The sequence below is a fragment of the Drosophila bipectinata genome, chromosome 2R (assembly GCF_030179905.1).
Source record: "Drosophila bipectinata strain 14024-0381.07 chromosome 2R, DbipHiC1v2, whole genome shotgun sequence".
Lineage (NCBI taxonomy): Eukaryota > Metazoa > Arthropoda > Insecta > Diptera > Drosophilidae > Drosophila > Drosophila bipectinata.
In genome coordinates, this window is record NC_091737.1 from 7,292,262 (window position 1) to 7,306,744 (window position 14,483).

Consider the following 14,483-nt stretch of genomic DNA (forward strand, 5'->3'; position numbering starts at 1 on the left):
GCAATTGTTGTTAGTTAGCTTTGTGTCTGTGTGCCTGTGTGTTTTTTGGTGTTTTTGCATATCGAATCAATACTTCCAGTGCTGCTCCTATCGATTTTTCTATGTGGAAAGCTCCCTGGGCACGAGAATGAGGGAGAGTGCGGTGAGAGCTTTCCGCCACTTTCCCGCATCGTTACAAATGCATCGACGAAGTCAAATGACGAGCCATTTTCATTAATTTCCACGCACGCACACAGCGACACTGCCTCACTTTCCATGCAAATGAGGTCAAGTGTTGCAGTGGGAAATGCCTGCCTGGTGCTGGTACTGGTGCGAGTGTGAGTGTCTGGCTGCGTTACATAAGCTTTTTCCCCCAATTAACTCGAGGGGGTCGGAAAACGCTGGAGCCGAAAGCTCGGATGCAGGGTAAACAAAGGGGCTTGAAATTGTAACGGAAACGCTGAAATATCATAATTGGCTTTCAACTCCTGTTTAAAAGCACGTTTTTCCCTCGGACAGATTCCCCCCAGAGTCTGTGGCCGCCATCTTGGTTTTTCCCCCCAACGAGTCGCACATAAAATATTTTGTTCAATGCTGCTCTCGCTGGTTCGCTCTCTCCACACTCCCTCTCACTGGTGGCCTGTTTGCTTTTCGTTTTATGTTTGTTCGAGAAAAAAAGCGTGAAATTTTCTCTGCACTTTTCACACACACATGGAAAAAAGCGGGCGAGAGAGTCGCCAAGTTGGCGCTCCGTCAGCCCTCTCGCTTGCTCCCTCTCACTCTTTCACACGCCCGCCACATATTTTTGTTTCCACTTTGTGCTACACTTCTACTTCTGTCGTTGTTGTATTTGTTTTTTTGCTTTTTGTGTTTTTTTTTTTTTTGTTGGTCTGCTCTAGAGACACGTTTACATTTTCATTTTTCATATTTTCGTGTCTCTCGCGTAGAAATACGATTTCTGCTTTAATCTTTTGCATGCTGACACATGTGTGTTGTTGGTACTGGCAACGCCAGGCTATTGTGAGGGGGTGAGTGAGTGATGGGCGAGCGACGTTGCCAAATTTCACCTGCAACTTTGAAAAGTTTCATTTGTTTACATTCTACGCACATGTGCAGAATAATAACAATAATAATGCGACGACGACGACAATAAAGAATCGCTGAAAAAAAAAGCTTTTGCGCAACAAGTGTAGAAATCGGAAATAGAGGGAAAACGCAAAAGCGCAGAAACACGGTTCTTTTCAGTCTCCTCTTTGGGCCGCAAGTTTCTCGAATGCTTTGTTTACCATTTATATTTCGACTCGTCAAATTTTTTGTTTCTTTCCAAGCACGCTTCGCCCGCCGCCCACCCGATGACCTTGCCACTGTTTTCTGACCTACACACGCACAGTGTGCCAAAATGTCGCACTTTATTCTACTTCTTTTTAGCTTTTTTCGGTAAAAAAAAATGGCAAAAAATAAATATAATGAACAAGGTGAGTGGGGCAGAGCTCTACTGCTACCTCTTTTCTGGCCGTTATCACCGCCCGCTTTGTTCGACTTTTATTTTTGTTAGTTTTTATTTACTTTTTCGCTTTGGCTTTGGCTATTCCCATTAGCGAAAAAGTTCATTGAACTTGTGCGTTTTATTGTGCCTCTGCTGATTGTTTTCGGCGGCTTGGCTTTTTCACTTTCACTTGGGTTGGAATTAGTTGCAGATATGGGCCAAGTTGGAACTTGGTTATGGTATGGTCATCCCTTAGATGTTAAAGATCTATAACTACATTCCCCAAAAGGCGACATCATCGTATCATCATCCTGACTGACAGTCAAATCTCCAGCGGTACCCACTATAGATAGATATAGATAACCTCACCAAAGCCGCCACTTCCTCCGCTCCCACTGCTACACTACACCAACACCAGCGGGGCCGCCCAATCGCAGATACACTCACACCACCGCAGATACATACGCTCGCCGCGCATAACAAGCCCTTAACATTCACTTTAAATAGCTTTTCGAGAAAACAAGTTTTGTGGTTGACGTTTCTGGCTTTGTTTTTGTATTTTTCGCTGCTTTTAATGGCAAAACGACATTTTCTGCGGCCAGAAACCGAACCGAACCGAACAGAACAGAAAAGCGAAGCGGAAAAGGAAAAGAAGCATGGAAATGGAAAACGAACTGTTCGATACTCTTTAAAAATTAGAGTCCTTATAAAGGGTGTAAATGTTTGATACAAAATAAAGGGATAATGATCATTCTTTATATATTATCAGGAATTCAAGTGCTTAGGTCTATACCTGGTTCTATAACCAGAGAAAAACTAACCAAGGAGAACACATTTTCGAAAATTTTTGAAAAATATCAATAAAGTGTATATAATTTACATCATTAGTCTCGAAGTATAGAAAACAAGTATGTAGATTTAAAAAAAAAACTTAATTTATTCAAAATATCGGGATTATATTCAATATTTTATTATATTGTAAATAATCTTGGATCTTGTGTATAGAAAAATGAGAAGAACTACGAAATATAACTATTTTTAGGAATTTTTTGTAAGAAAACTGTTAAATTGTTGTGATAATTACACTTAAAAACCCCCTAAAATTTAAGGGACTTTACCCAAATATCAGGTTGTAATGACTCAGATAGGGGGTTTTATAATACTATTTTCTTGATCTAACTAACTTGATCAAGCTTAAGTCCTAATAAGGATGAATAGATTAAAATGTTTTATAACAAAAATAGAAAAAATGATCCATATTTTAATATATTATAGTGATCTTAAGTCCTTAGTTATAGAACCTGAGAAAAAATAATAAAGTAGAACGCTTATCAAGAAGAGCTATTCTATTTTTATTGCAACTACCCTATAGGAACCCCTATTTTTGGGGGACTTCAGCAAAGTTTCAGCTATTAAAGGCTCACATTTATGGTACTGGATCTCATTTATATATGAGATCTACACTACTAGATATTATAGTAGACTCAACTATATGACTATAAGATCCCACTCTACTAATAGATACTGATCTAATTCTAGAACTCGAAAGTCCTCATAAAGGATGTATAAATCATGATATATAAAACAAAATAAAGGAAATATATTTAATATTTTGATAAATTATGAAGAACCCTAGTCCTAAAGTAAAGAACTACCTTAAAAGACCTCTCCTAAGAAAGATTTTAAAAAAATCTTCAAATTCTTCCAGTTACTCCCCATAGCAACCCCTATATCTAGAGGACTTTGAGCTATTATTGACTCAGATGTCTGGATGTTTCTGGTGATCAAAACTTTTCCCAATCCGCCACTCTATACCCTGTATTTCGACAACCAGAAAGGGTGTAAAAATAAATAAATGAGCGACAGACGCCGCCTACGTGGGTTTTCAGAGGCGGTGGTATAGGTATAGGTGGAGAGGTAAGTGGCATGAGGAATAGGTGTTTTTTTTTTGTTTTTCGGCTTCGGACTTGGGTGTCTGTTGCTATTCAGCAACATTTTCAGCTAGGGGGCTGCTGGCTGGCTGCTGATGCCAGAAATTAAATTATTGAAAGTCAGTGCGAGAGGAGGAGAGTCGTACCGTGCCATACCGTACCGTACCGAGCAGAGCCGAGTTTATTTTTACGTCGTAAATATACAAATTTTATGTCTGGCACACGCATTCACACATCGACACAGATGTTCGAGCAGAAAAAGATTCCACTTTATGCAAATGTTGTGGGGGAAGTTTTATATTTGGTTCTTGGCCTCCACACCACTCCCCCCCTCTGCCCCTCGTTGAGTTATTTCCATTTTAAATTTTTTCGCTTTTTTCAGCGCGTGTGTGTGTGTGTGTGTGTCATGGCGATTTTTCTGGCTGCGATGTGAAATGAAATGAAATGAGTTTCTCAAACTGGTTTTTCTGCCAGTCGGTCCGATCGGATCTCGAATCTCTGATCTCGGATCTCTCTAAAAACCCAAAAACAACAAATATACTATAAACCCGACTTGCCAGCCAGCCAGCCAACCGACCACCCGCTCCTCCATTTGATTTTCGAAATGGCACAGTTCTTGTATTCTGCGGAACCGGTTTTTCTTTTGACTTTTGCAGAACAGAAAACCAGCAAACCAGCCCCATTAATATTCCCAAGTTCAGCTCTCTCTGAATTTTCACTCAGGGGGTCTCTCCCGCTCCCGCTCTCACTCTCCTCCGATGTCGCTATCGTTTCCAATTTCCAGACTTTGGAGGCCACTTCCTGTGCGTCGAGAGCCCCGAAGGGAGAAAAGGACTCGATGGCGGCAAGGGCGACAGTTGTGATCCAACATCTGCCAGCAAGACCGAGTTTAGAGAGAGGGGGGATCTCGGTAGGTTTAGGGGTTGCTTGCAACCCCAAAAAACAGGCCCTCCTACTTACTATTCTGGAAACCGGTTACCGGGGTTACCGCCACCGTCTGGCGCGTGCTTAGGGAAAAGGGACCGCCGACATCCTTCATTATTATCCGTCCTCTGCCCTCCATCCCCATCCTGTCGACTGCATCCCACTACCCCATTTCCATCATCTGCCACTCTCCATTCAACGTCGGATTAATGAGTTTTCTGATGTGGCGGGTAACTAACTTTGTACACCGGGGACTTGGCGCGTTTCCAGGGCGGCAATTCGCCCTTCCAAGTGCGAAAGGTATCTCGTATTTCTGCACTTCCAGGCGGTTGCCAAAACTAATCCACAGCTGAGTTTTTCGCTAACAACGTTCGTAAAATGACATCTTTGGACGTAGTTTGATAGTAGATCTCAGCACAGTCATCTCATTATAGATTAGGATCTATAGCATCTTGTTTATAAGGTATGGAGGCTCTTGCAACTCCATACAGCCCTCAGGATGCTTAGAACATCTTCCAGTTGGGTTTTTCGCTAACAACGTTTCTTAAAATATTAATTTTGAACGTAGTTTGATAGTAGATCTCAATACAATCGTTATAAATCATAAAGCAGGTATTATATCAGCAGGCATTATATCAGCAGACATTAGATCTATAGCATCTTGTTTATAAGGTGTGGAAGCTCTTGTACTTCCATGCCATCCAGGATGCTTAGAACAACCTCAAGTTGGGTTTTTCGCTAACAACGTTCGTAAAATGACATCTTTGAACGTAGTTTGATAGTAGATCTCAATACAGTCACCTCATTATCTTCTTGGGTATTATATCATTCGATCTATAGCATCTTGTTTATAAGGTATGGAAGCTCTTACACCTCCATATAATCCCCAGGATGCTTAGAACAACTTCCAGTTGAGTTTTTCGCTAACAACGTTTGGTAATCTCAAAATTTTCAACGTAGTTTGATAGTAGATCTCAACACAGGACCCTTAAGGACACTTCTAGTACTACATGGCAGGATCATCCATCGAAAAGCGCCCCCTTCATCCTCCATCTTCTATGCAACGGCAGTTATAACAGTGCTTTGGATCAACACCTTGCCAGACACTCTCCCATGCCGTTGCCAGATGATAAGCCAGTTGAGATTTTCGCTAACAATGCTCCCCGAACCACTTGGGACATCGTTTGATAGTAGACCTCAACACAGTCTCTAATTAGTAATTACTCCGCCCCCTCCCCTACCCAGGACCGCCCCAGGGGCAGCGGGAAAAACGAACCCCAAAGAAGTTGCCCAGCAGGCGGCGGGCCTTTGGACCCAACTGTACTTTTCCGCACGCACACACGAAACTCTCTTTTGGGTTCGCTGTCTGTCGGACGGACGGTCGGTCGGTCGGTCACAGGATCCCAATTCATAATCCTCCACCATCTGCGCAAAAATAAAACCTTGCAATGTGCAAAGAGCGCGCGAGAGAGATCCTTTTCCTCGGCCTCCCTGCAGTTGCTACCTACTGTTCTTTGTGTTTGTGTACGTGCGTACGTGCCACTGTGTGCGTGTGCGCTCAACTACTAAATAAATCCCCTTTTGTGTCGCACTGGAGAGTAGAGTGAGTGTGGAAAACCCCTCCAATGCATCATCGTTGGTTGGGGTATGAGTTGTTGTGCTTCTAGTTGTGCGCATGTCTTGACTTGCACCTTCCATGGACCATGTGTGTGTGTATAACAGAATCGGAGCAGAGCATTAAAACTGATCCCTCGCCTAACGGTACTCGGAAGGGTCGCCCGGGGGGTTAGACATTTCCAGTTAGACTGGATCTGTGGCATCTTGTTACTAAGCTAGCTATTTCCTGGAAAGTCGTTAGGAAAAGTTTCCCTTTCCCCCATTCCCTTTTTCAAGGTTTTCCTTGCATTTGCGATTCGCCGAATTGCAGAGTTGCTACCTGTGTTTAGTGTGTATTTACCGTTATATTTGCTCTGCTCTTGGCACGATTGCGGCGCTGCATTTCTTTTCGCTGAGGCTCCTTTTTGCTGATGCCGATGTCGATGCCGACGCCGACGCCTCTGTCGCAGCGCTGCCGCCGCCTACCTGCCTCTGCCTACTTGGCAATTTCATAACGTGCCCCCAAAAGCGAGCGTTTGCTGTTCCTCTCTCTCGCCCTAGCTCCGTCTCCCTCTCGCTTTTCCTCTGCCTTCAGCAACTTCGTTTGCAGGGCGGGCGGCCATTGGTGAGAAAATCCTCGCACAAAGAGAGAGAGAGCATCGAGCTGGCAGAGCTTCTCTCGCTCTGCCGACGTCGGCAGAAAGGCTATGTTACGGTTATCGTGCTCCGTTTTACGCTCATTTTTCGCAGCGAGAGAGCACTGGCAAGCGAATGCACATAGGGCGGTTCGGGAAAAAACACCACTGTGTGAGCAGAGAAAAATCGGAAAATATCGTTACCTGGCCGCTCTCTCTGCCAGCGTTTCTATGTCTCTCCCAACTAAACCGTCTTCGTCGCCTTCGTCCGCTTCGTCGTTTCATTTCATTTCGTGCGCTTGGAGCTTTTGTTTGGTTTTCGTGCGTTGTGCGGCAGATCGCGACAACGCGTGCGGTTTGCTGACTACACGGCCACAATACATCCACTGATACTGCTACATACTACAACACATCTACACCAGCGAACGGAGTCGACGCTAGAATAGAAAACCTTTCAGTGCTCTAGTGCTAATTTATTTCCAAAAAAAAAAAAGAAAAGAAAAAGTAAGTGCTGCGGAGTGGAGCATAATCGGCCGATTGTGAAATAGTCCATATCTATGTACATATATATTTTTTGTTCATAACGAACTGCGACGAAACCCTGTGTGTTTGTACATGTGTGTGTGTGATTCTAATGAAAAACGTTCTATTTTTAACTGCACCACACCATAAAAAATGGAAACGGTAATGTGTGGCGGCGATTGCTCCACACTTCAACTTTAAAAATTATCAGCTCGCTGATGTGTGTGTCGGACGGGGGGGGGAAAAACAGAAAATCATCATAAATATTCGTCTGGTGGAGCGTGAGTGTGTCTACTTGTGAAATTTTCCACAACGAAGGAAATACAAAAAAAAAAAAATTCAAGGCGCACATACAAGCAAAGATACGTTCGAGTGTGTGTGTGTGTGTGCCTGCAGCGACGCCAACTGCGAACTTCCCCTCTTTATGTTTCATGCTTCGTTTTTTTCGGCCGCAGCGAAGCCTCTTCGTCGTTTATCGTATCCATCGATCTCCATTCGGGAAGCAGAAGTAGAAGCAGCAACAGCAACTGTAACACAAATCCGTTAGCTCTCCCAGCGAGCGATTGTCCGAAAGCAAGAGAGTGAGAGGGAGCGAGTGTTCCGTTGGAAAGAGCAAAGTTGAAAAATTAACAAAAAGCAGAACCAGAACTCGCTCGAAAAAATTGCATTTGCAATTGTGTTTGGGCGTCATAGAGGGCGCTTTTCTGTGCAAATTTGCATATTCTGTGTATGTTTATATGTATGTGTATGTGTGTGTGGAATGCAAACAACAATAATAATCTTAAATTTCAAGTTGTCATGCTGGTGCTGCGAGTATGAGAGTGTGTGTGCGTGCGCGCAAAAGAGATGAAAGATATTGTTATTACCGCGCTGACATGAACATGAACTTGACCTTGGAACGATATAATATGCATTATTCAGACTCTTTCCACAAGCATTACTAATTTTTTGTGTGTTTCTTTTTTGTTTCATTTACAGCATAACTGCTGACGCAAAGAACTAGAAGTGAAAAGAAGGCGGGCTCGTAGTTTCTGACCTTACTGTACCACCACCACACCCCCTAAGTTGCCATTTGGACCATCAGCGAGTGAGCGGAGCAAAAAACAGATTACCAGAGAGGGAGCACAACCATCGGGACGAGCCACGTCTAGGACGTGGGCCACCCAACCTCCATTTCCAGCCCCCAGCCCCCCCCAAGGTCCAAACCCGAACATGGATGACGATCAGCAGTTCTGTCTGCGGTGGAACAACCACCAGAGCACACTGATCAGCGTGTTCGACACGTTGCTGGAGAACGAGACTCTAGTCGATTGCACGCTAGCCGCCGAGGGCAAGTTTCTCAAGGCCCACAAGGTGGTGTTATCAGCATGCAGTCCCTACTTTGCTGTAAGTATTCCCACTCCCTAACTTCCCGTCCAGGGCCCTCCTCTAATCAGTGTCGTTCTCCCCGATCAGACCTTACTACAAGAACAGTACGACAAGCATCCCATCTTCATACTCAAGGATGTCAAGTACCAGGAGCTGCGCGCCATGATGGACTACATGTACCGCGGCGAGGTGAACATCTCGCAGGACCAGCTGGCCGCTCTGCTCAAGGCCGCAGAGTCGCTGCAGATCAAGGGTCTGTCGGATAACCGCACCGGCGGCGGTTCAGCCCCCAAGCCAGAGGCCACGCAGCAGCACCATCGCGGCAAGCTGGGCGGCGCCTACACACTGGAGCAGACCAAGCGCGCCCGCCTTGGCACCGCCAGTGGGATGGACGTCTCTGGGGATGTGTCCGGATCTCGCGAGGGCTCCTCCAGTCCGTCGCGTCGTCGTCGAAAAGTCAGACGTCGTAGCATGGAGAATGGTGAGTAATCCACTACATTGGCCTCTGAAAGAACCACAAAACTAAATCGTCTCTTGTTTTAGATGTCCACGACAACTCCAACTCGTCCGTGTTGCAAGCCGCCTCGAATCAGTCAATCCTCCAGCAGTCAGGCGCCGGTTTGGCCGTCTCCGCTCTGGTCAGCACCCAGCTGGCCAGCGGACCGTCCGCCGGATCCAGCAGCCAAACCTCGTCGACCCAGCAGCAGCCATTGACCAGCACCAACGTTACCAAAAAGACTGAAAGCGCTAAACTAACATCCTCGACAGCCGCACCTGCCACCGGATCCGCCACATCGGCGGGCTCCGGGCAACAGGGCCAGGCGCAGAACCCAAGCGATGCCATCAACACCGAGAACGTACAAGCCCAGAGCCAAGGCGGCGCCCAAGGCGTCCAAGGCGATGACGAGGATATGGATTCGGCGAGCGGTGCTGGCGGCGTTGGTGCCGTCAGTGGATCCGCTCCCGCTTCCGGTGCTGCTGCCGTTCACACTGGCGTGGTCGTCAAGCAGCTGGCCAGCGTCGTGGACAAGTCGTCGAATCACAAACAGAAGATCAAAGACAACAGCGTGTCGTCCGTGGGCTCCGAGATGGTGATCGAACCCAAGGCCGAGTACGATGATGATGCGCACGACGAGAACGTTGAGGACTTGACTTTGGACGAGGAGGATATGACAATGGAGGAGCTGGACCAGACGGCCGGCACAAGCCAGGGTGGCGAAGGATCTAGTCAAAGTAGGTTAATCTATACTCTCCTTCCATGGGGCGTCTATTAATTTTTTTTCTTTATTTTTTTTGTAGCATATGCAACATGGCAGCACGACAGATCTCAGGACGAACTCGGACTCATGGCACAGGATGCACAGCAACGGGATCCCCAAGGTGAGTGTTTGTTGCCTCTAAACTCGATAATATGAGCTACGAACAAATGAAAAAGCAAAAAGTACAGCTTAGCTAGAAGTTAGACTGAAACAGAAACAGAAACTGAAACAGAAAAAGAATCAGAATCAGAAACAGAAAGAAGAAAGCTTAAGAGAGATTTTTTTCAAAAGCAGCGAGCACGACGACAAGATTGTATTTGAAATTCCAAAGCACTTAAAGAATCTAAACTCTTCAAGGTCACAACTTCATTTTTTACCACACCAATACCAATACCAATACATTCAAAAACAGAGCTTAAAACTTAAATACATACATGCTTATATTTTTAAAAAATTTAAATGTGAACCAAAGTCGTGCTCCGAAAAAAGCTCTTAAACGTTGATAAAAAAAAGAAAGAAACATTGCATAGAGAATTTTTTGGAATATAATTTTCAACAAGATAGCAGAAAAAAAAAGCAAGCAACAAGAAAAAGTACAAATACAAACAATACCAAAAATAACAAGATCTGTGAGCGAGAGCCAGTGCAGAGAAGAAGAAGAAACCAACCGAAAAAAAAAATAGAAAAAGAAGAAAGTAATGATTTCGAACTCGAACTTGAATGCGAGATATGGTTGTCCTTCTCTCGGCGCCTGGGCTCTCGCAGCGGAGAGAAAAGAAACAGAATAATTAACCCGAACAAGAATAATTTGTGCAAGTTGAAAGTATTACTTAAACTCTTTCTTTACTTAATATGATTTTTTAAAAACTAATCATTTTTTAATTACGACACACATAATTCGTACCACTAGTAATATTTTTTTTGTACATATCAATTATTATTATTAATTTTTAACACACTTCCAAAAAACACAAGAAGAAACATTACCCAACCACCACCCACTCACACACAACATTATAATTGCTATACAACCCCCACCACCACCACCTCCACCAACGAAACAAAAAGATATCAACCCCATCCACCACTCCCACCTCTAACATACTCATTGTACCATTATCTATATATATGTATGATTCAATGTATGATCATTTGTTGTTGAATTCGTAATATGTTTTTACAATTGGTGTTTGATTAACTCTTGATTTGCCTTATTTACTTTGTATATATATATCGCATAGATCTACATCCCCACATTCTTAAGTTGCTCGCTCTATCCCCACTGTCCTGCTCTTTCCACCTGTCCACCTCCGCCCCACTCAGCCTGTCTCTTTCCGACATTAAGCCGCCAGCTGCAGAGCAAAGATGCATTCATGATAGTTCAAGCACCCACCCACCCACAATCACACACACACACACACAAACATCTCCAAGAGACACTGCGGCTTCACCTAGGCAGTCGATTAGGAACTAATCAAAAGCAACCACTCCCCCTTATCACTTAAGTTAGTTATTAAAATTACGTATCAAGAGTGTCAAGTGTGTTTACTTCCGGAAAGCGCTCTCCCCTTCACTCACTCTCTTGCGCTCTCTCTAAGCTGCTGTTTGTGTACGTGTGTGCTGTCATTGTGTGTATGTGTGCAGGGCTCTGGCAATGATTTCCCCCCAGACCCCCCAAAACCACCCCCGTAAAAAGAAAGCTCTCTCTCTCTCTCAGTACAGTCGCGTCAAAAGTTTGGCCACACTTCCAGCAATTTTTAATGAGCGATCATAAGCGGAATTATGTTTTTTCGCATAACCTTCTTTTTTCGCATTTTTCCACCACGACCTTGGCAATACCACCACCCACACACCCACCCACCCACACGTATTTTCATTTCCATTCTGCCGATCCATTTTGATTGTCTCTTAGAACTCTCAGCGCGTGCTAATGTTTTTTACACAGTTTTTTATTCTTTACCAAACATATATTATTACGAAATACGCATGCAGTTTTTTAAATTGTATTTTAGTACTATACCTATATATACATATATATTTTGCTTTATTTTGGTTGACGGGACTTTTTTTTTCCATCTTTATTTTCCTTATGAACTTTGTTTTTAGTCATAGAACTAGTTCCTAAGCGTATCCGGTTCCGATTTGGTCAGTTTTGAGCCAAAATTTCGGGCGTTTTCGTTCGCGACTTTCGGGCTTTGAGTCTCCAAGACAGGGGAGCGAGTCTTCCCTGGCAAGGAGCTGCGTATTTGTGTGAAAATTAAAAAAAATAAATAAAATCAAGTTAAGTGCAAAGTGTAACCAAGAGGTCACCCGTGAACGCCGAGGATCATCGTCTTGGGAGAGGATCAGCAGCTGCAGCGCCAGAGGTCGAGTCAGTGCCAAGAACAAAGCACGTAGTCATCCGAAGGATGGCGAGGTACAGTCGCAGCTTTGGGCACTTGGACGAGACCCCATCTGTAACGTCGACCCCACGATCTACCAAAACGAGAGGCCAGGTGTTCCAGGTGAGTATGCTCCGCTCGACGGTATCGGTTGGGCGGAGTGCCGCACAAAAATGAAATAAATTTTGTATTTTAAGTTCATTTTTGTTTGAATCCCGCCCCAATCCCGAATCCTCATTATTCCTACCAACCCTCGAAATCATCCCCACATCTACCAAAGAAACCTTCTAACTTTCAGCAAAGATCAGGTAATGTTTAAAAAACGAGCAAAGCTTAAGGCTCGCTAAAAAATGAAGCTGCGTGTGTGGTTCGTTTTCTCCTGAAAAGGACTTGAACGAACCCCCGGTCCGGTCCGATGCGCCGCCTCCTGGGTAAGCTATAGTGTAATGCACCAGTTCTATTCTTTTTCCATTTTATCTCTAAGTGTGTACGCCTTGAACTCGACATTGTACATACACACACCCACCCACACACCTCTCTCTCAATATATATTTTACTTAAAATTTCATTTGCGTTTGGCGTTTGTTTCTCAAAGTTGCTTGGAGCGTTGCCAAACTCTGAAACACATCCCGAAATCAAGAAGAACCCCCCCAAGTCACACACATTCTACAAAGAACTACAATTAGGATTAGTTTCCCGTTTGAGATTTGATTTCGGCTGGCCAGGTGAGAGGCAGGTGCGTCTTAAATGTCTTGTTTTAATTTCCATAAACGCTCCTCCTCCTCCTCCCTGGTGCGGTCGCTATCTATGCCCGTTCTGTTAATTGTTAATCAGCAGAAACAAAAATAAAAACAATAACAAGAAGCCCCCAGGCAGTCATTCGTTCGCTCGTTCGTTCAAGTTCAAGGTCGGCTAAAAAAATATAATGAGTATCTATGTGTGCGATTGTGAGTTTTTTCTTCGCTTCTTCTCTCCTCAATCAGCATTATTCACACGGCGAGTGAAGCAATAATATTAATGTTCATATCTCTGTGAATGTATCGCTTCTCGCTTTGCTATTTTTAAAAATTCGCACTGCATCCGTGTAAGCTCATGACGATGATGATGCCAGCGAGACAATACGTCTGTTTTTTATGGTTGCATAAAGAATCTGGTTTTGGGGATTTTTTTCTTTGAATTTTTGATGGGAATTTCGATCGTACAGTCGCAGAAAGTTGCACTACTAGATGAAATGGCGATTGGTTTGCATAATGGAACGTGTTTTTAGAGCCACGATATAGGAGATAGAATTCTTCTCAAGAAACCACAATGATATGGAGGTTTGGAATACGATGATGTGGGAACTAGATGCGGTTGCTCGCCCTTTCTCCCTACACTTTTGTATTATTTTCCTCTTCAAAAATGTATTGAAATTGTGGTTCTATGATTTATATTCCACCCCTACACCTCACCACCCTACCAGCCCACCGCCCACTGCCTATTCCTGGTTATGGCCCTGTTGAAAGCTGTTGGCATGGCCTTGACCCAATTCACCGTACAATTGGCTCAAAGCCCTGCCACACAAACACACACACACACACCACCGACACGCAGGAACAACAACACACACCCAGAACAGCGAAAGATAATGTTGTTTTTTTTTCACAGAAATGTGTCAAAAGCTTTTTCGATAAAAAGAGCCTTCAGCCGCAAGCTTGACTTGCAGGTCCTGGTGCCCCACTGTCCTTTGTGTGCTTGTGTGTGTGTGTGTTCATAAATTTAAATACCTGTGTCCTTTTGGAATAAAGTTTAAGCTTTCTATATGTAGTGTTGGTATGCAGAGCTCCTCCTCCACACCATTCCCCCCCGTATTCCGTAGTTGGTATTTGCTTTTAAGTGGTCTTTCGTCACTTTTCTTGTCTATTTTTCTTTAAAATTTATCAACTTGCATTTAGAGAGTATTTTTTGGATAATTGTTGATTATTATTTAGGGTTTTAAGAGCTTTTTTCAAGGTCAACAGTTTGTTTCTTAGAGAGAGAGTCCTTATAAGGAATGATGACTTAGGATGAACTTAGAAAGACTTTAAAAAGAGTCTTTAGGACACTTGGTTTTTCATTTGTTGTTGCTCTTCTTATTTTTCTGACCCTTTTCCTCAACTGACAACCTGATCCTCCTGGTTGCAGCCCTCTCGGTTGGCGGCTCTAAGCGTTTGGCCAGAAGAAAGGTCCTCCCAACGGCCGTCGCCTCCTCCTCCGCCCCGGCAACGCTCACGACGGCCCGGCGCAAACGCAAGGTGGTGGCGGCCTCCACCTCGGCCACGTCCTCGTCCCTGGCGCGCAGGTAAACCTAGATGACGGGCTTCGCCTCGTCCTTCTCGGATATGTCCTCTGTCTTCCAAGCCAATACCCACCAACCTCCTTTC

At 44.3% G+C, this 14,483-nt stretch overlaps 1 protein-coding gene across 21 annotated transcripts in view; it reads left to right on the top strand.

The window, feature by feature from the left end:
- lola (longitudinals lacking) overlaps positions 1–14,483 on the top strand; it is a 62,528-nt gene that overhangs the window by 1,874 nt on the left and 46,171 nt on the right. For 19 of the 21 annotated variants that reach the window (XM_017251202.3, XM_017251205.2, XM_017251207.2 and 16 more), the window contains exons 2-5: positions 8,052–8,459; positions 8,529–8,922; positions 8,985–9,674; positions 9,741–9,821. In XM_017251202.3, the coding sequence (XP_017106691.2) occupies positions 8,286–8,459; positions 8,529–8,922; positions 8,985–9,674; positions 9,741–9,821 (1,339 nt within the window). In that variant the 5' untranslated portion in view covers positions 8,052–8,285. Of the gene's footprint in view, positions 1–6,832; positions 7,056–8,051; positions 8,460–8,528; positions 8,923–8,984; positions 9,675–9,740; positions 9,822–14,244; positions 14,402–14,483 lie in introns of those variants that run through there. The other 2 variants (XM_017251216.3, XM_017251201.3) reach the window with 2 other exon arrangements.